Source organism: Arvicola amphibius, chromosome 18 (genome assembly GCF_903992535.2).
Source record: "Arvicola amphibius chromosome 18, mArvAmp1.2, whole genome shotgun sequence".
Classification (NCBI taxonomy): domain Eukaryota; kingdom Metazoa; phylum Chordata; class Mammalia; order Rodentia; family Cricetidae; genus Arvicola; species Arvicola amphibius.
This window is the reverse complement of record NC_052064.1, coordinates 2253542-2279803: the sequence shown is the minus strand read 5'-3', so window position 1 is coordinate 2279803 and position 26262 is coordinate 2253542. Positions and strand designations below refer to the sequence as shown.

Below are 26262 nucleotides of genomic sequence, written 5' to 3'. Positions count from 1 at the left end.
ACTTTTGAGAGAGAGAGAAAGAGAGAGAGAGAGAGAGAGAGAGAGAGAGAGAGAGAGAGAGAGAGAATATGAAGTTGAGTCCATAGGGTGGTGAGTAGGAGGGAAGGCTCTGAGAGAAGTTGGAATTAGGGGAGAGGAAAACAATCAAAATATATTGTATAATATTAAAAGATAGAGAATATCACAGGATTACTAGAATAATAAGAGAGTCAGGCATAAGGCAAAATACTTCAATTTGTGAAATTTTAAACACTATGAAAAAGAGTAACTAATTGGTAATGTAAAAAACAGTTGGTATATTATTTTCAGAATAATATAAGAAACACGAATAACTAATAGTATTACTAAGAGCTTCCCATACAAAATTGATTTAACTTTCATAAAGAAACACGTGATATTATTTGATCTATTCTTACAAGCTTTTAAATCAACATTCCATCTTAAGTAGTAAATAGGAAAAATTAGAGACTAAATGATATAACTTTGAATACTGTGATCCTAAAATGAATGTGACTGGGAAACAAAAACATGAGATCTTCAAAAGAATAGGCATTGTAGGACAGAACCTCTATACTAGTGAGATTAAAATTACTTTTATAGAAATATCTTTTTTTTACAGGCCCATTATATTGCCAAAGGACTAAAATGGTAACGCTTTATAAAAATTGGTGGATTCCTAGATGCATCGTTATTTTCAATAGGGGGACTAAGTCAGGAGAGAGGAATAAATGTGACATTCCATGAAGTGCCCAGCTAATTGGTTGATGGAAATAGATACCCAAAGAAGTGAAAGGCACAGAAGTTTTAGACGTGGCCTGGCGTGAACATCAGTCTGTACTCGAAGGTCAGAGTTCCAACAGATTTGATGATTGCTGCGAGGTTACAGATAAACTAAACAAACACATTGCCTTCTAGGGGTTGAGTGTCCAGAGAAGCAGGATTGCTTACTATAGACTTTTGCGTAGTCAAAAGCGAGGAGAAGGAGAAAAGGAAACGAAGTTGGGTGTTATGAAGAAACAGGAATAGGGAGTATAATTTCTTAGAAGTTAAGAGGAAAGCTGATATAAAGGGAAGCTGAAATGAAATGTTTCCTGGCTGATGAGCATTAAATCAACAGTGGCTAGGGACTGTGCAGACAGCTCTCTTGGTGATGTATTTGCCAAGCAGACACGAGGACCTGAGCTCAATGCTCAAACCCATGTAAAATCCCTGCCATAGTAGCTTGTACTTGTAAACCTCAGACATGGAGAGACAGAGCCAGATGTCTGGGGAGTTCTGGCCAGCACTCTAACCTGAGGTTCAGGTCAATGAATTATTTCACCTCACAAAGGAGTGGAGGGCTCCTGAAGACTGAAAATTGAGATTGATTTCAGGATCCCACATGCAAGAGCTCACTATTGTGAAATGAGAGATATATGTGTAATCTTTCACAAAAGAAAATGGGGTAATATAGAACCAGGGTCAAAAGGAGATTGCACAAAGCTGGAAATGGAGGGAGAATGAAATCCACCAGCATGATTTATTAAATTGATAAATTGTGGACAGTAGTCTATATTTGCATAATATATGGTTGTAGTATTCCTGGAAATTATGGAATAAATCACATCTTTGTATGGTACTTAAAAGCTCAGTAAAAATATCTTTAACCATTATATATGTAAGGATTATTCTCCTATACAATGGCATTAGATTAAGTAATATTAGAATAACTAAGTTAAAAATAACAACATGCATACCACATATACCTCCACAGAACTATAAACAATGGCTCACAATCAATGATTTAGAAACAGAATTCAGCACATGTGAGTTTCTTTTCATTTCCGTGGTCAATATCATATAGTTCACTTGCCAACTGGGATTAAATCTCTCATTCTAGCTTCTTTCATAAATTATGAAAGGCTAATTTTTGAACCTCTGAAATCTTAATGCTCCAATATATATCAATACATTTTATTCCATATTTAATTGATTGTATCCTAATACTAAAGCCATTTGTTCTTTTTAACATAACTGTCACCAATAGTCTATTGAATTCTCTTTACCTTTGCAGATATAACACATAAGTATTAGAAATTTTATTAGTTTATTTTAATTGTACATACCGATGAGTTTCTTTATGATATTTTCCAACATGTGTAGAATGTATTTTGATCATAGTAACCCCTTATGATCTTATTTGTCCCCTCTCAGAGATATCTTTTCTCAAGCACTATTCCTACCTGATTTTTTAATTACTAATGATAGGATGAGTTAATTTGTGTTGTTCATATGAAAACAAGTGGGATTCAATGATCCTCTTCCCATTCCCAATGAAATTCTGTGCATCTATCCTTGGGCACGGAATATTCAGCCACTAAGAAGTCTGATGAATTCTTGAGTATAGCATCCATACCGTGGCTGGGAGACAGCATGTCACCATGCTCCTTCCCTTCCTCCAGTTCCTACATGCCTTCAGCCCCTTCTTCGTGGATGTTTCTGAGATTTCAAGGGAGCAGTGTGATAGAGATGCCTCATTCAAGGCTGAGCCAGCGCTCACTTACACTTGCCGCTTTCACCAGTAATGAATCTCTGCAATAACCACCACCCCCTGCAGAAACGAGCTTCTCTGAACAAAGCACTGCTTGATACTCGTCTATGAGCATGGAGATGAATATTAAGTAGAATATTGGAAGGGCGCAAGTCCACTCAGCAAAACAAAAACAGCTGTTAGTGCCTACGACTTGTACAGCCATGAGCATTTGACCAGATTTACTGTAGGAGAACATAATTTCCTCCTGGGGAGTGGAGCTTCAAATCTGCACAGAGTGAGGCTGGTCACTCCCACCAGGGACATCATACTGCTGAACATACTGTCCTGCTTAGAACCAGTACAGGGTCGATGGGAAGTATGGTGACAAAGACAAACATCTGCCTTTGAAGGAAGTGTTTAATGCAGAAGACGTAAAAAAAATCACTGATTAAGTAACAGAAAAAGAAATGTCATGTAGTATTGTAACTGTCACATGACTGCATTAGACAGCGAATACCTGACCGCAGACTTTGAGCAGCACAGGAAGGAAATGATGGGGAGTTTCACCCTAACATATGGAGTCTGTCTCCACAGTACTAGCAGTGAGCACTTGTCAGATGGCTTCTGTGTGTTCATAGTGTTCAGCCCACACTTCTTAGCTGCTGTAATTCATAAGGTGAAGACAAACCATGTTCAAATGTCATCCATATGTTTGCTTATAAATGTGCTTAGTCCATACGGCTCAACATATCTAATCTGTACATTATGAGGAAACTAAGATATAACTAACTGAAATAATCTGTCTGAATCCACACAGATTTCTAGTATCTAGTTTCTAGTATGGTATCTAGTTTCGCTGTGTACTGAGTGTTCTACCCATGATTCTCAATTTTTATGGGCTCTTTGGGCATTAAGGCATTTTCTTTAAATTCTTGTGCTTCCTCTACTCCAGTACAGAAAAATATAAAGCTATCTTAATTATTACTTTGACAGTCATGTGAATGTGACACATACATTCTTGGCATTGCCATTACACTACAAGAGTACTCACCCACATAACTATCAAAGTTAGTGTGTACATCTCAGCCTTTGAATGACAGCTCTCTTCCTACCCCGCCTACCAGCCACAGTCCAGGGGCTGCTCTGTTCACAGAACAAAACAACATGTACGGCCAGAAACCATTTCAAGTTCAGAAGAGTGTAGTGACTTATTTTCATTAAAGACTGAAATGAATCTGTACTTTTAGTGACATATGATCACTAATAGCTGTTATGTTGGGCCTTATAAATTTTATGACCTATTGATGCTTGTGTGTGGGGGGTGTTCTTTTTTCATAGTCTTCTGACATACTTCTGACATAGTTGAATCAATACAGATTTTAGCTTTGACACTCACAAACACCTTTATTTTAAGAAAAGCAAGTATTCTTAGTTTTGTACGTCTGCCCTAATACTGAGCTATTGTTGAAGTCTACATTTTGGCAGCATATCTTGTTTTCAAGGATACTTTAACAGAAAAGCACTGGAAATCTGAACATCATGCGAGCAGCTCTTGTTCCAACGCACCTGCCTATACCACTACTGAGCAGCCGTCGTTCAAGCATACTTGGGGCACACCACATTCTAGCCTGCTGCCTCCTTCTGCTCTCTGGACTCCCATTATCCTCTGCATGAAGCAATATGATTCCTAAAGACATGAAACTTGATTTCACATCCCCCATCTAAGAGCAGAACATGACCAGGGTGTGGGGGGGCAGGGAAATTTAGGAACAGTATGAAGCAACAGGGGACTGGTGGAAGGGTCAGTGACGCGGATTTCCTCAGCCACCGTGATACTGCTTGCCTGGGCTGCACTTGCAACAGCCACCTGCTTTCTCGGGGGTTCAACCTCAAATGCACGCTACTGCTTCTTACCCTTTCCTGTCCCCGTCATTCAGTGAACTGATATTTCCAGGTGAGGAAAGAAAAGTGGGTTATGTTGTCCCTGTGTTCATGGATTCCACTAGGCTAAAGGTTTGTGAAATATGTTACTTCCTTTTCTCCTTACACACTCTTGGACCTAGGCATTCTTTTCAAATCACTTACCGGGAATTTCTACCAGCTACAAACTCTCTTTGTTTGCACTAGTTACTATGACTTCACGGACTTCCTGTTCAGAGAGTACCTGCCCTAGACAGCAGCTGGCTAGCATCTATGGTAACTCTCTTACCTAGCAGACAATGAGATGGGCCATCAGGGGCTTTGTGGCTTTTTACTTGGTCTCAAATCTCAACAAGAGGCCGCTGGTAACAGTTTCAGTTCCTTTGCTGTACATTTTCTTCTTGTGTATTTTCACCAGAACTCATATACATGATTTCTAATGTGTATCATGCCACACACAGACAGACAGACAGACAGACATGCATGCATGCACGCAGACACACACACACACACACACACACACACACACAGAAAGACAGAGAGAGAGAATATTCCTTCTTAATCTTGTTCTTTCCTTTGAAAATTAGTAGTACAATGATAAATTAAGCAGGTATATCTTTTGGAAACAGAATCAGGCATTCCTGCAAACATACAGTGATTTCCAGAGGTTATGTTGAATGGGATTCCAAAGAGGAAAATTCATACCTCTGTAATTCATCACGAGCATTTATGGACTCCATTTAACAAAGATTACTCCCAATCCCTTGAATTGCCCTGCTTGAGAAGAAGAATGGGTTTTGGTGCTGCTGCTGTGTAAAGCTCCCAATAGTATTTAGTTTTCTCTCAGCATTTATCCTGTATGTCTCGCCGACACTGCTCCTCGGGGTTAGAAGACTGTACCTGGCAAAACGTCTTCAATGCGATAACTTTTAGAATTAGCTTAATTCCCTGTTTTGTTGACTAAGGAAATGTTGCCACAGGTTCACTTGAAAGCTGGCTTTAAAAAGCAACGAGGATAGCTTTAACATTCTCACACTGACTCTCTGCATAAAACTTTAACCAAGAGAGGGGGCTTTGTGGGGACAACATTCCTGCTTTAAGTGTGTGACCAAGTTGCACAAGTTCTCACAAGTTGTTCCTTTTATTCTAAGTATAACAAGGTCTTAGAAGTATCCATGTTCACTGTAAAGAAACAGCCCAAACTTGTTTCATTTTCCACAGGAAGTTGTCCTTGAAGACGGAACAATTGCTTACAAAAACTGGGTTAAAACAGGCACCACTGTTTACAGACAGTTTTGGATCTTTGATGTGCAAAATCCAGATGATGTGGCGACGAACAGTGACAAAATCAAAGTGAAACAGAGAGGTCCTTACACATACAGGTGAGCGAGTTCCTGAGCAGTGTTCTCGCCTCATTTCTGGGAAGTTGGCCTCCCAGGAGCTCCATTGTATTGAAATGCATTTGCTTTCTTGCCATTAGCTTACTTTTTGACCTTACCTGTAATGGATCTTTTATCTATAGGTTTAACAATACCTCGTGTTGCTATACATATTTGGCATTCAAATGTTACCAGATTTTGATTGTGCAGAAAAGAAGTATAGAATTTATTATCAACTTAAAGCTATCAAATAACTGCATTCAACAACTTACAGATGTTTTGTTTGACACTTCTGTCGTATTCCTAAGTCCACAGTAAGCATGTTGAAAGTTTTATGCATCCATGGTGAACACTGTAAAATGAAATAAGTATCTTATAACTGTTATTGCCAAGGTGAGACTCTAGGCCGGGACAATGGCAATAACACCAACCTCTACGACAAGGGAGTCGAAGACTCTGCCTGTAGATTTTAAACTCCTCTGTGTGTTTCAGATACATACTCTACTTTGAGAACCACAAGCTAAAGTGATTTTGCATAATAGTAGTTCCTGTAAGTGCTGAGGTCATCTAGGTGCTGAGATTTACATAGCTATTTAAACCCATTTTCTCATTATCTTAAGTGTTCTAATGGTTGATTTAATAAGATTATAAATAGAATCTTAAAGGAATGAATCTAGGAGAGATAATCAGTCAGAAGCGATCACTGTATGAAGAAGAAAACAAAACAGGCCATCAAAGGGAAGATGTTTGTCCACATTCACAGATACAGGGACTGACAATCATTTTTCTGCATGCATGTTCTTCTATTAAAATCATAGATCCTCTTCTTTTTAACTTTCAAAGCTGTCAAAGGTACTGAAAAAACTACCCTAGCTGTGAATTAGGAATAACTTTATTTTCCCATGAGAACACTGTAGAGTATTTTGTATCATTCTTCATGCATTTATGTGATTTCCTCTCAAGGAGAAACACAACTACTTATGTGTTGTAGGAGACCGCTAGTTAGTTCCCGGCTGATCAGCCCCGAAATAATCACACAGAAACCATAATATTTGCAATACTGATTGGTCAATGGCTTAAATGTATTTCTGACTAACTCTTATATTCTAACCTAGCCCATCTCCATTAATCTGTGTATCGCCATGTGGCTGTGGCTTACTGGGTAAAGTTCTGTCCTGAGTGTCTATCACCAGAGCTACACGGCTACTTGCTGACTCCACCTCCTTTCTCCCAGCATTCAGTTTAGTTTTCCCTGCCTAGCTAAGTTCTGCCTTGTTATAGGCCAAAACAGTTTCTTAATTCACTAATCAATAAAAGCAACACAAATACAGAAGGACTGCCCACTCCACTTATGTAACATGATTAAATTATACCCACATTATTGTATTCCTAATTATCTTTATAATCCACAGTTGTAGTCCCTAAGCATTTTGTACATTATGTCATTGTTCACTTTTTTTAAATCCCTTTTAAAGCACGTTTCTGGATTAACATCTGACACTCTCAATTATGAAGACAAAGAAGTATTTGTTGTAAAAGTCATGCCTACTATACCAGCACACAGTCTATGGGTTAACACGCTTTAACAGTTTGCTCTGCAAATATCACCAATTCACAGTTTGGCCAAAGAAAACTGTTTTTATAACTGCAAAGAAAATACTTTTATATTATAGTACTTATTAGCAAACTATGAATATCTAATTTCTAAGAAATGTGATATCTATGCTAATATGTATGGTATCTAAGTTTGCATCTATGAAATCTGTAATCTATGAAAAGACACTAGAAATAAAGTATAAAATATATGCCTAAAATGACCAAGTGTGAGAAGAAAAGAATAGATAATAGAATTTAAGAAATTTTCATGTCTTTTTGTTGTTGTTGTTGTTTAGGGATAATGATTCTCTGTTTGGGGTTTTTGTTTAAATTTCTATTTGTTTAGCAATAATGATTTTGACCTTTAAGGATTTTGTGGGTCTACAAAGAAGTATAATCATAGCAATTAAGCCTAGTTATATTCTCCTAGAAAGCATGTGTGTGTCTATCCTATAGGATTCATTCCTACAACTTTTAGTCTAGTTTCACATAAAACTTAAAGGGGATAAATTAGGTACATCTTTTTTGTTCGTCAAGGCAACAGAGAAAGCTGGCAAGAAGTAGGATTTATAGATACAATTTACAGACAGCAAGCTCTCCTTTGTATGGCAATTTCAAATTGGCCTTGATGGAGTGTGAGTCATCTTGTCTCATGATATCAACAAAACAGAATTTCTTTAGCTTAGCCTGCTTAGGATCTTTGAAATAAGTGGAGGATAATCAACTGCTTTAAAAAAGTGTTTCGAAGGTTTTCTATATATTAGATGAAATCATGCCTGGCTCTGAATTCATTTTAAATTGAGGCTGGAGGAAAATATGCCTCCTAAAACAGAACCACTGTGTGATTTGGCAAAGGACTGCTAGAACAATGTGATAAAGCACTGATTTACAATATAAGACATGGTCAAAACATAAAATTACCTAGTTTAATATCATAATTATACCCCGACCTGCCGTGACTCTGATTACTATAGTCCCTTTGGTTATTTTAAATTTATCTTTGCTTTGGCAAGGATACTAATGAAGACATCAAGTAAACATCTTTGGTAACTTATTTCCCTTAATCTTATTAACTAATACATTCCAAGGTTTCCTTTTTATTTGAAGAAGAGAGTGATTATGTTCTTTCAAAAGACCTTTTCTAAGAGACCATATTTTGCTGATTTTTCTCTTACTGAGTGCCATCTACTGGTTTGAGGTTGTAAGTATTACTTAAGAGAAAAAAATATCCAAAATTATTTAGGTTTTGTTTCACTTAGTCACAACTGCATCAAAGTTTCTGAAATTGCTTCAGGTTTACTTGAACTATTATTAACAGGTACCTTAATTTTAAAATAGTTATTTTACGATAAAACCATTATTAGATGTTAGGAATATTTCCTAAGCGAGCTCTCTGACAACGCTAAAATTCTCAATCAATCCAAATCAAAACAAGCCCAATTAAGAAATATCCAGGTTTGATGGGAGATCTGCGCTCTCGGGTGGCCCCGAGGGGGACACCAGGAAGCCACAGGAACGTGACCCCCGGGAGGAAGAAAGGGAGACCATGTGTTCTTCTTTTGGGGGATCACTTAAGTACCCTGGGGAGTAGGTCCTGACCCCCCCACCAGGGAGGGGTCAAGTCCTGGCCTGCTGGGATTTGAAGTCCAGACCTGGCCTGGGGGCTGGGATAGATGCTAGGGACTGGGAACTTTGCTCCCATCCTAACATTAGGAATTTAGTGTCTTGAGATGTTTCAGATTATCATAGGTTGCGTAAGTATCTCACTCAACAGAAATTAAACAATAAAGGTATAACTATTAAAAGGTTCCTATTTTTATTTAAACCACATCTTGAAGTAATATGGCCATTACCTTGCTTATTCATGGAGAAGCTAAAGTCAAGTGTGATGGTTTATCTTTGTAACTACAGCACTGGAAAGGTCGGCACATAGTTAATTTATGTCCCTCCTGTCCTACATAGTTCAAGGCCAGCCTAAGCTGAAACATACCAAGCAGTTAAAAAAAGAAAAAAAAAAAAACAACTGAAAATACCCAAAGTCATAATGTGCACGGGGACCCATAATCTGTATTCCACAGGAATTTCCATTTCATATCAAACTTGTAGGCTCATGCTTCAGTCTGTACACTAGTTCTAACTCTCCTCACATACTTGACATCCAAGTATAGAAACCTGTCCGGAGGGATGTCTACTTTATTTCACTTTAATGGACAGCTTGTGCCAACAAAGTGTTTTTTTTTTTAAAGCAATATCTTTTAACACAGTCATATAAAGTATTGCAATTGTTGAACCAAGAGCCTAGAAATAAGAACTCAAGAGATAAAATGAAGGGATAGAATTAGTTCTGGACCCCCTTTAAATGGACTCTGTTGTTCCTTGTTGGTGTTACGAATGAGCTTACAGCATGAATGTTGGATAGACTGCACACTTTGAGAGGTCTTTCTAATATGAAAAATACACTCATACGCACTGACCTCCTTACCCTCAGGATAAAGACCGTTATTTAGTTATATAGCACTTTTATGTTTAAAATCTCATTTGTGCTTCTATTACCACCAACTGTTTTTCTCTCACTCTATAATTAAACGAAACTCAAACACTTGAATTTCTCAAACCACAAGACCATCATCTTTAGTATTTTGTACTTGCTACTTTTAGTACTTCTTATGTACATTTCTATTAACTTGGACTATCACATGGAATTATTACCAAAATATCTTCAACCCATTCCACTTTGATTTCCCGAGACATCATCTATTTTTAACTCAGTCCTATTCCACTTTCCTATTGCCAGTTTTAAGACCCTTTCTGATTAGACTTTCAGAGATGTAGTATTAAATAGTTATTTACCATTGTAATTCTGTGAGTTGGTGTAAATTGTTCTGGGTTAAAATAGTTGTTGAATGAATAGAGACATTTGATATCTAGTGGTTATATGGGACATTGATTTCCCCCCCCATTTTGTTGGTTTCTCTTTATTTCAGAGTTCGTTACCTAGCCAAGGAGAACATAACTCAGGATTCTGAGGACAACACTGTCTCTTTTGTACAGCCCAACGGAGCCATCTTTGAACCTTCGCTGTCTGTTGGAACTGAGAACGACACCTTCACAGTTCTCAATCTGGCTGTGGCAGTGAGTGTATACTAAGCTACTACCGTGTGGAGGAGTGCAGACCCTGCCACAGTTCATCTCATAATTACCTTCATCACTTGGCTTTAGCTATCTTAGCACTTATTAAAAAGCATGAGTTTATGTTATTTTATCAACTAGAAAAATGATTACACAATCACGATATTCGACTTAAGTATCATTAAAAACCAGCTCTTAATTTGAATGTTTTCCTGTGGCTAGAAATTATTCAGAAAAAAAAACGTAATCATGACGGAATTAGAAAAATGACACAAATTATAACTTTAGACAGAATTTGACATATTTTGAAGGCTTAGTTGTAGTTTAAATATATTTAATTATCCTTAGTCCATTTATTTAAGAAATGGCATATACTGATTTCTCAAACAGTGATCTTTGTTTTGTAGGCTGCGCCACATATATACACAAACTCATTTGTTCAAGTTGTGCTCAACTCACTTATCAAAAAGTCCAAGTCTTCCATGTTCCAAAATAGAACCTTGAAAGAACTGCTGTGGGGCTACAAGGATCCATTTCTGAGTTTGGTTCCATATCCTATTTCTACCACAGTTGGTGTGTTTTATCCTGTAAGTACCAAATATACATGAGTACATTGTTATCTTTTAATTATGGAAATAAAATGTCGTTGGGGAAAAATTTATAGTTTTGCATATGAGCCTTATTATAGTTAGTCCGAGAATATATAATTAATTCATTTTTAAAGTCTCAACCTTATATGCCGTAAGTGTTGCTAGTAAAACATTATTTAATGAGTTTGACTAAACTCATCTTAGTTTAAAAATTAATCAAATTTTGATTCTTAAAGACAACTTAAAATTTATTTGTAAATCTTTGCATGTTGTGTTTAATTTTAATTATTGGTTCTAAAGAATCAAGGCTAATATGATGTTTTTGTTTTAAAATTCAAACATATTGATCATCTCCTTCCTCACTTTTTAGACCTTTAAAATTTTAAAGGATTAAAAAGCTACTGTTAATTTCTACTTGAGAAACTCAGCAAGCTTCACTTACTGAGGCTTGTGCCTCAGTCTTAGAGAGCAGTGATTAGTGAAGAAGGTGTACCTTCCTGCTGTATGTGGCTGTGTGTAGCTACCACTCTACCTTACAAGTGTGATGCCAACCAAATGTTTGCCTTGACTGCTCTATCATTGGACACTGTAATGAATAGTACTTGGGTTTTCCATTTCCTTATTGTTAGTGTGTCAGATTATACAGATATATATATACTAGTTAAATATTAATTGGGAGACCTGAAGGAATTATTTTCAATTATTATTTGAACCAAATTATCACAGCTCCTTCTTTGGCTAACAGAACCTTTAATTTTGCTTGAATAATCTTCTTCCTTTTAGTGACCACTATTAGCAATTTGAAAATTTAGAATACTTTTAGAAATTTGTTGTTATTCTTGTAAGTTAGCTCAAAGTGTCCTCACCAGAACATGCTAGGGACAGTGAAGAACACTAACTCTGGTTGCTCCATAGCAGTGCTGGAGCCTGGTGCCCCTCAGTGTCTGTTAGTTATTTTCTTATATTTTATCTCAGCACCTAGCAGTTATTGCTAGGCAACTTTTATATTCTACCATTAAAATATTTAACAAAATAAATGATGGTGAATGGCCCCTAAATGAGAAATGTGAAAGCGAGTTAAATGCACATGTTGTGAGACATTAAATAAGACTTGATCTATGAGTGATTTTTTTGTTTATATTTTTCAGTACAATGATACTGTAGATGGAGTGTACAAAGTTTTCAATGGAAAGGATAACATAAGCAAAGTTGCCATAATTGATTCTTACAAAGGAAAAAGGTAGTAATGCTGTGTTTTTATTATATCCGTTTGTGTGTATATGTGTCTGTGTCTGTGTGTATGTGTATGATAGGGAGGAGGGAGAGGGAGGGATGGAGGAAAGGAGAAAGGGAAGGAGGAAAAGGGAGAGAGAGAGAGAGAGAGAGAGAGAGAGAGAGAGAGAGAGAGAGAGAGAGAGAGAGAGGGAGACTAGGCTGTTGTACAGAACTGTTAGTATTATTTTACCACTACTGCTATGTCAGCAGCATCAGTCTCTGAAACAGACGTGGCTATGGAGCATCTTTGGCAATTGCGATATAGGTGGTAAACCATTCTTCACGCCACTTTCTTGTTCTTACAGTCTGACTGACAAGCAGCAGCACCAACACATGAAACATTTGCCTTTATTCATTCCTTCTCTTAGACAAAGAAATACAGTGTTAATTTTTATCTCTTTAGCATGTCTAACATTACAGTGAACCCATACAATTAAGTAATAACCAATTAAAACATCAATACAATCTATGAGGTAGGCAAATAGATCTTACCACACCTTTTTAAATGAGCATCTGAAAAAAAATTGTACACTGCAGTGTTATCTTCTAAATGATTCCAAACAGGAAAATGCTTAAAGAATCCAAGCACTTTTACAATTTCCCTGCCATGCCCATATTTTTTCTACTGATAGAAAATGGAATTCGAATTTCAGTACAATAATAAATCTCACAATGTATCACCTTTGGAAAAGTGAAAGAACAAAGTATATTCACGATGCCATACTTTTCTTTCTCACAGTTCCTGACAGTTCATCTGAAAGATTCCTTATTATTTATTTCTGTAAAATATAAAGAAGCCAAATAAGGAGAAAAAACTTTTTTTTCTACTTATGCCTTAATTCCATGAAGACCACTCGAGGTAGATAAAAGTGTAAATGATTTTCTTGACAGACATAACTATTACATACACCTGCTCCCTTACGTAGCCCTAACATCCAATGAGTGAGTGTTTGCTGCTGTATGCTTTTGCTTCTAAAGAAGAAAGAAGTTCACACTCACATGGTTTTATACAGAAGTGTAGCAGAGAAAAACAGTTCTATGTGTTTCCTTCTCGGTTCATCATATTAAAGCTTGCATGTTGAACACTGCTCATACTCCCTGAGTTTCAGACTGTAGAGTGGGGTTGAAAAGCATTGTCAATCACCAGGGCGGGGGTTAGAACTAAAAGTGGTTGATCCGTGGAGATGTCAGATTACTCAATTGCTTTAATCTCTTGTGCCCAGACTGAATATGATTGGCAGCAATTCCTTTGAAAACATAAGCCACGGTGTATCTTGACATCCCAGTAGACTAGCTGTGTTAGAGGAGTGGACAGCACTAGCTTTTCTCTCACTCAAAATGGTTGGAGAAGATTTATGGAGATTTAATTCTATTCTTTTCAATCACACACACACACACACACACACACACACACACATGCATATATGTATATATTTAGATGAATTAGATAAAAAAAGATAAATAGGTTCTATATCATTCTAATACTGGTACCTGATAATGTCAAAGTGGGGAGAATGTAAAACCTGCAAAAAGCACAATGCAGAAAAGGAAAACATTAAATATTTACATATTTTGAACTATATGCATCCAAACAGGTGCTACTCCACTTTCTTCCTTTTTCGCCCCCTTCTATATCAGGATGAGCTTATGTCAGGAACTTACTCAACAATTTGATTCAGTCAGTATGAACAAGTGGACAGACTACCACTAGCACATTTCTTCCAAGGGAACAAATTCCTGAGTAGAGAACTTCCCTCCTCTCATTTTCTTGTAGAACTGTGTCTATCTGAGTGGGTTCTATTGAATTTGGCACTTAGCAGCTTGTGTTTTAGATCTGTCCTGTTAAGGTTCCTAGTACTTCCTTTCTTGCAATAAGATTAGAGGATCAAACAGTCATGGATTGAATGATGTGGAGTATTTATTAAATCCTAGCTGTCATCACCTCTGTTCTTCATTACGTTGATATAAGTAGTGTTTTAAAGAAGAAAGCATGGTGTGAACATGGTGTTCTTGACATGGGAGTGTTTGCTCATCTTATTTCTTTTATTCCTAAGGAATTTGTCCTATTGGCCAAGTTATTGCGACATGATTAATGGCACAGGTAAGAACCTTTGTTGTAATAACCAAAATGAGAAAATCCCACCTTCTACCTCACTCCCAGCCAAAGGGATTCTGATGGTTGAAAGACGGTGTTTATCAAACACCATATTTGGGAGTATTTATCTTTGAGTACACTCAGGAAGGGGCTATCTTCTTAAAGTGACGGGACTTTTAGATTAACCACAGAAGATCAGCCTTGTTCCGTTGCTAGAAAAAATTTGTCAAAACACTGCTTTGTAAAAATGTCTCACTTAGTAAGCTGGTGTCCAACAGGTAGTTAAAAACAAATGTAGAGGTATAATTACTAGTCAATGCTGTCTCGATGTTCGATTGATAACTTAGATGTGGAAAGATATCCTTTCAAAAACGGAAACATAGTACCGATGCAGAGCTGAGATTGAGGCAGTATGATTGTAGAACAGATGCGACCTCATTTGGACAAGTTGGTTAGAATGGGCAAAAGGCAAAAGTGAAGCAATACTAGATGTCTACTTTCTGTGAAGAATATATGTTGAAATGTGTTCTCTAAATTAGATTTGACATGCAAAGAAACAGATAAAACCTTTGATTTAAGATGTAGGTAGGTTGGGCTTACTATTGTCCTCAAAGGAAAGCAGAGTACACTCTGTCCATTTGTGAAAGAAAAAATGATTGTACAACACAATGGTAATCAAATATCATGAAGTAATTCAAGTCCAAGATAAGCTTTTAATCACTGTCAAGCACATGCCTAATGTTTACGAAGTAGATGAGGAAATACTGAATGGGGAAACGACATAATGAAGATAATGAAAGTTAAATAAAGGAAACACGGGTGCTGTTTACCTTTTCCAAGGCATAATTGAGATTTGCAAGTTTATTTTTGTCCTGTCTCATAGGTTGGAATAGGTAGAACAAAGACATTAATGTTTTCCAAGGCCCTTCTCCAAATAAATTTTCAAGTATTTCAACACTTTCATAGTTTCATAAACTTAATAATCTTTAGACAAAGAGAAATATACTATGCTCTTCTTAAACAGTCGGGAATGCTCTGTGTATGAGAGAAAAAAATCGTTAAGGACTCTGAAACCAAAATTGATTTAACTAATGAAGGCAGAGCTTTGAGAATTTAGTCATGGTGCTGATAACAACATCAGGCATGAAGCTGAGAATATCGAAGCAGACTAAAGAAGTGAAAATGGGTAGAAATAGAGATGAGTAGATAGGGAAAGATTCATGTGAGAGGAACACTTGATATGGGACCAGGAGGGAGAAAATGGCCTCTGGAACATAGAAGCCAATGTGTGCCTATCATGATCTAAAGCTGCATCCTCCTGCAGTTTGGAACACATCCTTTCACAGGCTAGATGCACACTGAGAATGTTTCTTCTCAGAAAAGCAACTCTCTAGTTGAAGAATCTGGGGGGGTCCTCAAAGACCATGGGAAAACAAAGAAACATAGGAACCCATTCAAAATGGTGAGCTGTACTTGCAATTCTACATCTGGGAAAGTTGAGATGAGTGGATCCCTGGAACTCGTTGGCTGGCATGCCCAGCCTATCCAGTAAGCTTCAGGTCCCAGTAAGAGACCTTGGTTCAACAATGAAGATGCCAAAATATCATAGGAATGGTCTCTAAGTGACTTACTAATATTCTGTTTCTCTTCACCCTATTGAGACAAGCCCCACAGTTCAAACCAAGTCTTCCATGCTCCTACCAATATGGCCCATTCAGCTCTACTTAAAGCATCCCACTGCTTTTCTAGGCCAAAAGTCTCAAACTCATACATTTTGTCAAGAAGCAGCATAGTCAGGTCTGTCGAAGCAATGCCAATTCCTGATACCAACTCTGTCTTACTCATTGTTCTATTGCTGTGAATAGACAGCATGACCACGACAACTCTTATACAGGAAACCATTTATGTGGGGCTGGCTTATAATTTCAGAGGTTTAGTCCAGTGTCACCATGGAGGAGCACATGACTGCGTGCAGGCAAACATGGTATTCTACATCCCGAACTGCAGGGAGCACTCCAAGGCCACTGGGCCCGGTTTTGGTTGTTGAAACCTGAAAACCCACCCTCAATGATCTACTTCCTCCAGCAATGCCCCACCTACTCCAGCAAGACCCTACCCCATTCCCTCCCCTCCGAAGAAGAACCATTCCCTGATGACTAAGCATTCAAATTTAAGCATATAGGGGCCTTTGTTTGTTTGTTTGGGGTTATGTTTGTTGTTTGCTTGAGATAGGGTTTCTCTGTGTAGCTTTGCCCGTCCTCCAACTCACTCTCTAAACCAGGCTGGACTTCAATTCACAGAGATATTTCTGTGAATGCTGGGATTAAAGGTATGCGCCGCTACTCCCCAGCTATGGGGCCATTCTCATTCAAACCACCACACTCCTTGCAGACAGACTCATGGGCCAATATGGTCTAGGCAACTCTTCAATGGAGATTTCCCACTCATGACACTCTAGGCTTCATCGAATTGACAGAGATAGCTGGCACATCGTTGTGATTGAAATGTGCTGTAAGTATGCGTTACCTTGACAATGAAAGATATTTGGTTATATGTTTAAAACAATAACATGTATATGCTTGAATAAATGAAATATAAATTTTTATTTTCTGAAGACAGCTAACCTACTGGTAACTTTAAAATTGTATATACAATTCATGTTTTATTTTTCCTGACTACACTGGAAAGAGCGATTTCTAGACTTTGCCAGAGTTCACATCACATTAAAACACTTGTCACTGGCTTGATCCTTAACAGATGCAGCCTCTTTCCCACCTTTTGTTGAGAAGTCTCGGGTGCTGCGGTTTTTCTCCTCTGACATTTGCAGGTAAGTTTCTGGAAGGTAATCATTAAAGTCCTCCATTCCCGTCTTAAAGGAAAGAATGGATGGCCTCATTATTTACATTATTTGAAAAAGATTGACAAATATTTCTCTTGATTTTTTTAAGATTCATTTGTTACAAGGCTGTGTTAATGATTCACAGAGCAAAATTGGTTTTAACCTTGAGGGTTTTAGGATATACCCATGAGTACTGGACCCCACCCAACTACCCCTGATCCTCAGTCCTTTCCCTGAAAATGAGACTACAGGCAATCTTTAGACCCCTCAGAATCATTGCCCTATATATAAAGCTTCTGAGAACAGGGCTGCATGGCACAGGCTTAGCTGGGGGTCAGAGACATTATCAAATGATCTGTTACACCCTGAACAAGGCATGGAGAGCATGGGCTGAACGGTAGAGATCTGTTCCATGCACACACCCCACCAGGTGAGCAGCTCTTCCTCAAAGCTCTTTTTGAACGATGGAAATTTCATTTAAATTGAGCACAAATGAGGAATTTGAATAAGTCATATTCATATTTGTTGCATAGATGAATTTAACTCTCTGATATTTATTCCCTGTAACAGTTCACATGTAAACCCTACCCTAGAAGATTTTTAAGAACTAAAGAATTCCTGTTTTATACTCATGGTTTTAAATATGGTATGTTGTAAATTGTAATAATAATAATAATAATAATAATAATAACATCAATAATTTTTTCTAAGAATAATTCCATCAGGAATGTGTGACTGTTTTCTCAGTTAAACCAAGAATATAAACTAGATTTAAGAACTAGAATCAGATCTGCAGAATAGGATTCAGGCTCCTATTATGAAACTTTTTCTTCACATATCCATGTAGGTCCATCTACGCCGTGTTTGGGTCTGACGTTAACCTTAAAGGAATCCCCGTGTACAGATTTGTCCTCCCAGCCAAGGCCTTTGCGTCACCGCTCCAGAATCCAGACAACCACTGTTTCTGCACGGAAACCGTCGTCTCCAACAACTGTACATCATACGGTGTGCTAGACATTGGCAAATGCAAAGAAGGTATAAAGATGCGCTCATTATCAAAGCTCCTGCAGATTTTTTATTTAATAATGTTTGGGAGTTTTATTCATAAGTTGTAACATATAAAAAATTAGATAGAGCTAATTCATAACACATTGTATTATGAAAATAAGCCATATTCAGGAAGATAAATATATATTTCACAAACCTTCTCTTAAATGCAGAGTATAGAGTTAAATCTCCCCTTCTCCTGTGTGTGTGTGTGTGTTTGTGTCTCTGGCTGTGCATCATGTGTGTCTCTGTGTGTGTCTGTGCATCGTGTGTGTGTGTGTGTGTGTGCAGTTTTGAAGGTGTAATGGACACCATACTAGGGAAGAAGGCAGGAAATACAGAAAAAAAGAAAGCTTGAATGAGGGCTGCTAGGTAGGCAGAAGAATCCCAGGGACAGAGATGAATGAATAAGAATGTGTATCCTGACAAACACCCATAATTCACTTTTTATTGAAGATTTAAAATGAAACAATAGTAAGAGAAGGTAACCTTTGGTGGCAGTGGATTTCGTGCCTTTATATGTTATTCTGAGGCTTCTGGAGGGTTTCAGTATTGCAAAACTGGCTATTAGGAAAACCACGCTGTTATTATGCCATGTTGTTTTGATGGTTGGAGAAAAGGAAAATTCCAAGGATACAACAAGCCTCCTAACCATCAGCAATGGTTGTAGCTTTTTGCCCTTGGAAAATAGATAATATAATTAAATACACTTTCATTATGTCCCTAAAGAAAGAACTGAAAAGCAAAGTCATGCTTGTCTTTTTAGCCACTCTGTAGTACAGCGAGAAGAAAGAAAAAACAAACCAGGGAGACAGGCAGTGCGACCACAGCATCATGGAAGTCTGAGAACACGGATCAAGCCCATAGGAAGGTTGGCCCAATTTGGTTTAGTGGTGAACATTTGAGTTCTGGAATTCAGTGTGTGAAGAAACAGACATCAACTGGCTACTTAATGAGATACCACAGATTTTATGTTGTTTTGCGTAATAATGACCAGACAATGCTCTTGCCTCATCATTTCAAAAACAATCGATATAGTAACCTATAAAAGCTTTATTCTCTAGCAAATATTTTAAACAACATATGAAGTATAAAGTAACCTATTTCTAATTGTCTCTTAAAATGTGTCTTCAGGAAAACCTGTGTACATTTCCCTCCCACATTTCCTGCATGCAAGTCCTGATATTTCAGAACCTATCGAAGGCTTAAATCCAAATGAAGAAGAGCATAGGACATACTTGGATGTGGAACCTGTAAGCCATTGTCTTGTTGATCTGATTTGGATAATAGTCTAAAAATTTAAGAAAATAAATTGTTTCATAATCTTAAATCATATCTGTAAGATCACTGGAACTTCCAATGAGACTAGGACTTGTTTCCTTGTATTTGAATGTATAAATGACATGGAAATCAATTTTGATTTTAACACATAAAACCTCATACGACTTTTACTGACCCTCAGATCCAGAAATTATAATTGTAAAATTTTCTGTAATCACCTTACAATTGTATATATATCATCATCATTATTTTACTTAAATGGTATTGATTTTTTGAGGAAACACTGCTAGCAGGGACTTAAGATATTATGATTATATGTAAGTTTCAGACAAAATCTATGAGAAGAAAAATGTGTAAAGCTGCTATAGAACTACTATTAACATTTAATTTATCTTGATTTTTTTATGTTTGCAGCTCAGTAGGCTAACATTTGCCATGCCTGTAAGCTCTGGGTATAGCTCTCAGCATTTAATAACTGCAGGAGACTCATTTCTGCTAAATAATGGAAGTTTGTAACATTGCTTTTTATTGATATGTGGACTGTAACAAAACAGAAATTTGAACACATAATTCAGGAACTAAGTTAAATATCTGATTTTGCCTTTTTATATTGCTCTACTAATGTTGTTGATGTTTTCAAAACCAAATTATGTAGATTTGATAATTTAAACAAAACTTGAATGTTAGCTAAGTCAAGAAAATTCTTTCTCTCTCTCCAAATATATGCATGTGTCTATGTATGTATGTATGTATGTATGTATGTATGTATTGTATGTATATACACATATATACATACAAGCATGTGTTATGTCTTTCTCCATATATGGTATGTATATATATACATACATATATTATGTATGTAGGTCAGGGTGTTCATACATATGCATGTTGAACATGATTACAAAAGGTTTTTACGCAAAAGGTTTTTACGCAAAAGGTTTTTTAGAATCTAATTTCCCAGCTTTAAGAATTCTTCCATTTTAAATTTAAAAGGACTCTTTGTGTCACAGAAAAAGTAAAATCTATTATAAAAGAATGTTTTAGAAACTTGTAATTATTTAACTTTGCCCTTCTTAGATAACTGGATTCACTCTACAATTTGCAAAACGACTGCAGGTCAACATACTGGTCAAGCCAGCCAGAAAAATCGAGTGAGTCTCCTTAACATTGTTTTTAAGCAATCAGTAGCATTTCTTGTAAAAATGTGAGTAGATTAGTCTTAGTGAAGGTGGAAAAGAAGACATCTTCTGGTTTTTCATCGTGATGCCAATACACAGTTATTACGTAAATTGGACACTTTTTACTTGAAGAATCACATCTAGTGCTTGTTAAATGGCCTTTAGATATTTCAACTACTGTTAGTTGGATGTTATTGGGGGCACTTCTTATGTACATTGTATCCAATTATTACTACTGCAGTAACTTCTAGGTCATATACTTTCTTAGATTAAAATTTATACCTATAAGCCAATAATATAATAAGAAATCTACATTAGATTATATGAAAGGAGAGTCTGAAAAATATTTGTGTTAAAACTGGTTCATTGAAAAGAACAAAATCAAGGAACTTGAACAATCACAAGACTAATTGAATTCTGAAAATTTTTTAATTTGAAACATATTTTACATAGGTAAAAATATACCAATAATTTTTTGCTGTGTATTATAGAGCATTGAAGAATCTGAAGAGAAATTATATTGTACCTATACTTTGGCTTAATGAGGTTAGTATTTTATTATTCATTAATAACAATTTTCTGTAAAAACTTTTGATATTTAAAGTGACATGTGTATGATAATATTTGAGGATGTATTTACATTTTCTATAAATATGAATTTACACCTTGTTATATCTATTAGAATTGAAAAACTATATTACACAGAAGTGTTTGATAAGTTTTATGGTTTATTTTTTAGACAGAAAAATAATTTTGCATATTTTACTTGTCATAGTAAAGAAAGAGACACTCATACATGTAATATCGCAGAATTCAAGACTCGTTGAATATAAGAGTGGTAATAAAAAAATCAATTATTCCTAAACCGGACGAGGAGACTGACAATTGACTGATAAGCTATTTCCTGTGAACTCCTAAAGTGATTAATCACAGAATTAGAAAGAGTTTTGCATACACCCTCACAGCGAGTACAGCTGCTGACCTTTGCAATTTCCCCCTGACACCAGGAGGCAGCATTAGGAAAGCTGAGGAATATTTCAAAGAATTCCTATGAGCGAGCTGAGCAGTAGCTCAGCCTGTTAAGCCTGGCACTTGCGAGTCCGAGTCCGCTGTTCGATTCTGTCACAGAGCGTAGTGGGCCGTGTGTGAGGTTTCCCACGCCCTCCCATGGCGTGGGGGAAAAAAGAATTCCTACGATCAAATGAATGCTAGTTTACTGCTGAGTTCTATCCAGCATGACCATAGTGGGACCGGCATCTCTACCGTTCACTGGCTTGTGCAGCGTGTCTACTTGTAGATGCAAAGTGAATTTTACTGATTGGCTGATGCAGCTGATACCTATGCATGGGTTTAAAGAAGAGGATGGGATAGACTTATTGTGTCGCGTTCATTTACTCCCATAATATTAATTGTCAACTTGATTACAGACTGGAACTATTGGCGATGAGAAAGCAGAAATGTTCAGAAGTCAAGTGACTGGGAAGATAAATCTTCTTGGGCTGGTTGAAAAGGCCTTGCTTGGGGTTGGAGCGGTGATGTTTGTTGCTTTTATGATTTCATACTGTGCTTGCAGATCCAAGAATGGAAAATAAGTAAGTTCTCCAGAGCAGCATGTATTCTTTAAACGTTTTAATCGTATCAAAATGGTTATAAATTAGGACAAAAATATTTTCAGACGTTTTTGATAAGTTTGTAAATTAAGAAACAAATGATTGAATCATGACCACTGTAAAATTAGTACAAATATAGCTTTTGTCCAAATTTAGACTTATTTATTTTATTTTATGTCAATTATTAAAAATTACGGATAATTTGTGAAATTACACAATTTCAGTAGATTGAGAGTCATAAAAGCAAGACAAAAAGATGAAGATGCAGGCATATATAGATTTTGAGAAACACAGAAGTCAACAAACTATCTTTATAAAACTTAGATGGACATGTCAGCAGGGTCTTTTCCCAGTCATGGGTTAATAGCATGACATTCCGATGACAAACTAAAAATCGCTATGTGAAAATTAGAACATAAAAATTATAAGAAAATTAGCTATTTAATTAATTGAGTCACCCAGTTTAAAGAAATAGTAGGTAATTGTAGATTTTATTTTAGAGTCTTGGCAAAATTGCAGAGGGTGTTCAAGGCACAGTCGTCTAGATATTTGTGCCCATGTTTTTCTTGTAAACAAAAATGAAAACTCAAGCTACTTACCCTGGCCTAAAAGTGAAGTAACTTTGAAGGAAAGCTTCCCAACCTCCCCTCGCCAAATGCAGCACAAGCAGAAAACACTTGGTTTGAAAAATCACAAGTTCAAAATAAATCAATTCATTCTTACTGAAGCTAAAGATTGGTCATAAGTTGTCTACGTAGAAAATTTTGAGTTTGACATCAATAATTGATATTGAATAAATCCTGGTCATACTAAACACTTTACATAAATCCATAATTGAATTTTATGTTTCAAATAATCTGAATTAATATATCTTCTGCAGACATTCTCTAAAATAATAACAAGTATCAAATTATCTGTGGTTAAAATCTAAGTTAATCATATTAATGTTTTCAAAAATAATGCAGAAGTTAGTTACCAATATTTTATGGAAAATTGGGCATTTTTATTGAGGAAGGCAACTCTGGATCATTTCTGCCACTCTTTCTAAATTTGTTTGCATAACATGTGTTTAAAATGCTAACCTAACCTATCTACATTTTAATAATTAGAATAGTAGCTGGAGGGATGTTGGGGTCCTTAGGAACAGCATTGTTCTTACAAAAGACCCGGAAGATGGCTGCTAGTACCAGGTCCAGGGAGTTGACCCCCTCTTCTGGCCTGCACTGTCATTGCAAGCTCATAATGATCCACAGACTTACATGAAGGCAAAATACCCACTCACGTGAAATAGAAACAATTAAATCTATTGCATGAAAAATATTATCTGTAATAAAAAAGATGAGAGAAATAATTCTTCCCTCCAAAATGAAAATACTATCTCCCATTAGCCTGAGAGTGAGTTATGATGTGTATTCTTATGTCTATAATAGATTAAAAAGACTACTAAGTTTGATCAAATCCCTGTTCAAGGTACAAAAGAATGCCTATACAAGTTATAATTTTTTTATTTGCATGAATAAATTCATCATTCCTTAACAATCCTTGGATGTAAGGTTTCTTAGGTTCATATATGACAAACTGATAAAAAGAATTAAAGGCTCCTAATGTCTCCATCACTCTCTGTTTTGTTAATGCTTTTCATTGTTGTAAAAAAGGAAATAGTGTTTTAGAAAGCATTTTCCCCCCAAACAGACTTTTCCTTCGCAATGACTTTGCTGTGCTAGACTTAAAACTAGGAGGGCCAGGATTGTTGAAATAATCATTTAGGGACATTGTAAAATTTGTCTCTGGCTAAATCTGTGGACAATTATAAAAGGAGGTAGTCATTTAAAAAGGAATCAAGTGTTAAGGAGGATGTGGTTTATTGCATACCTTGCGAGGGGAATACACGAAGCTCAGTTCAAATCTAGTGACACACGCACCACTCCGTGGAAGCCAGTCTCGACTGCATTGTGACGCTCGGCAGCAGATTTAATTAGCTGCCCTTCCTGGTCTTATTACGCTCAGCTCCTGGGAGTTACGGTTCAGGTTTCAATGTCATTCTTGAATGCGAACATGTGTCCCTCGACGGTGAAACTCTTAGAGCCCGCTTCTCTTCAGCTTGAGACATTGGGCTGCGTAATTGAAAACGTATCATGACTATATTTGAAAAGATTATCTTAGCTTTTTATTACCCCACTGCTTGCTTTCTGACTGGCAATGTTTTTTTCTCTGCTTTACAGGTAGTAAACAAGCCTACATTTATTCACCGGATACATAAAGATCTTTGATAAAATCAATCTACAAATGAAGACTTAATATATACTTTTTTTTACAAAACACACCCATCTTTAGCTTAAGAAATGGTGATGTGCTCTTCCTCTCTCTCTCTCTCTCTCTCTCTCTCTCTCTCTCTCTCTATATATATATATATATATATATATATATATATATATATATATATATATATATATATATCATATATACCCTAGGCCAAAGCATATATCAAAGGGATTAATATGTCACTATAGTCTATATTTTTAATAAAATCCAGCACTTTGTAAAGTCCATCATTTGTAACCCCAAGTGGACTTCAGTTTATTCTTGTTTAGTTCTGGTTTATTGATGTGCTCCCTGATAGCAAATTTCAAGAGTGTACATTCTAAGCAATTTTTCTTTTCCGCATTGGAGAGAAAACATCATCATGTATGGGGTGCCACCTTCATTTACAGCAAATGTGCCTGGGGACTGTTCGCACATAGTATCTCCTAAGTATGAACTAGTCTGAAGGATATTTAAGAACGGAAAATGAACAATTGGCATATGAGCCATTGATTATACATCATTTAAATTTCTTCCTTTCTAGAGTCCTTGGCACAGTGAAGTAAGATATTACAGCGATTTTTTACTCTCTAACCCTAAGCTTATATGTTTTGTCTCTCGTCATGAAACGGATATTTCTAGTACACTTTAGCTCCTCGTTTTTAAAGTATGTTGTCATATCCCACGCTGCATTGCTCTTCAGAAACTGAGTAGGTTCTCCTCTTTCTGCTCGCCGGCAACTAATGTAACATCAGAGAGCTGGGATAGTATTAAGAGATGTAAATGATAATAAAAGAATTATTTTATGGAATATTACAAAAGCTAGAATGTCCTTTAAAATGTATTTGTGGTACTACCTCCCGCTTTCATAGTCACCTAGAAAGGAATGGTTTCTAATATTAAAAAGCATTGTTCCTTATATTTAGATTTTTGTCTAGTTCCTATTGCATCACAGCATCTCATTTCCTGTGGAAGTATTCTGTCTAAAGCCATACATCTCTCTGAATTATTTAACCACTCTGCTATGTATTAATCCAATTGGAAAGGACATTTGGTTTGGTTCCTAGCAGCGCTGTGAGTCTAGAGGCCAATTTCTTTCCGGTGGGAGACATATAAATAGATTATTCTGCTTTCTTTAGCAGAGTGACCTATAGTAAAGAATATTAGTTCCAACAAATTCTAATGTAGAATAGAAAATACAAACAGCCAGCTTGTGTTTTATGCGTAGAAAGATAAAAGGAAGTGGGAGACAACTCTCCTGTCTAGATACAAAAATGATCAAGATTAACATGACATCTTGGAGATACACCCCGGCACACACACACACACACACACACACACACACACACACACGGATTTGAAAAAGATCAAGAAAGAATATATGAGAGGGTTTTAAGGGAGAAATGGTAATGGGGGATGAAGCAATTATACGCTAAACCTCAAAAACAAAAGAAACAATTTACATAAATAAATGGTAAATTTTAAGATTTTTTAACAATAACAACATCTA

At 36.5% G+C, this 26262-nt stretch overlaps 1 protein-coding gene across 5 annotated transcripts in view; it reads left to right on the top strand.

The window, feature by feature from the left end:
- Cd36 (CD36 molecule) overlaps nucleotides 1–24820 on the top strand; it is a 48983-nt gene extending 24163 nt beyond the window's left edge. For all 5 annotated transcript variants that reach the window (XM_038315515.1, XM_038315516.1, XM_038315517.1 and 2 more), the window contains 12 exons: nucleotides 5654–5814; nucleotides 10392–10539; nucleotides 10944–11123; nucleotides 12275–12366; nucleotides 14456–14502; nucleotides 17254–17323; nucleotides 18183–18370; nucleotides 19517–19635; nucleotides 20741–20814; nucleotides 21333–21387; nucleotides 22269–22433; nucleotides 24674–24820. In XM_038315515.1, coding sequence (XP_038171443.1) covers nucleotides 5654–5814; nucleotides 10392–10539; nucleotides 10944–11123; nucleotides 12275–12366; nucleotides 14456–14502; nucleotides 17254–17323; nucleotides 18183–18370; nucleotides 19517–19635; nucleotides 20741–20814; nucleotides 21333–21387; nucleotides 22269–22433 — 1299 coding nt within the window. In that variant the 3' untranslated portion in view covers nucleotides 24674–24820. The remainder of the gene's footprint in view (nucleotides 1–5653; nucleotides 5815–10391; nucleotides 10540–10943; nucleotides 11124–12274; nucleotides 12367–14455; nucleotides 14503–17253; nucleotides 17324–18182; nucleotides 18371–19516; nucleotides 19636–20740; nucleotides 20815–21332; nucleotides 21388–22268; nucleotides 22434–24673) is intronic.
- Nucleotides 24821–26262: the final 1442 nt, after the last annotated feature.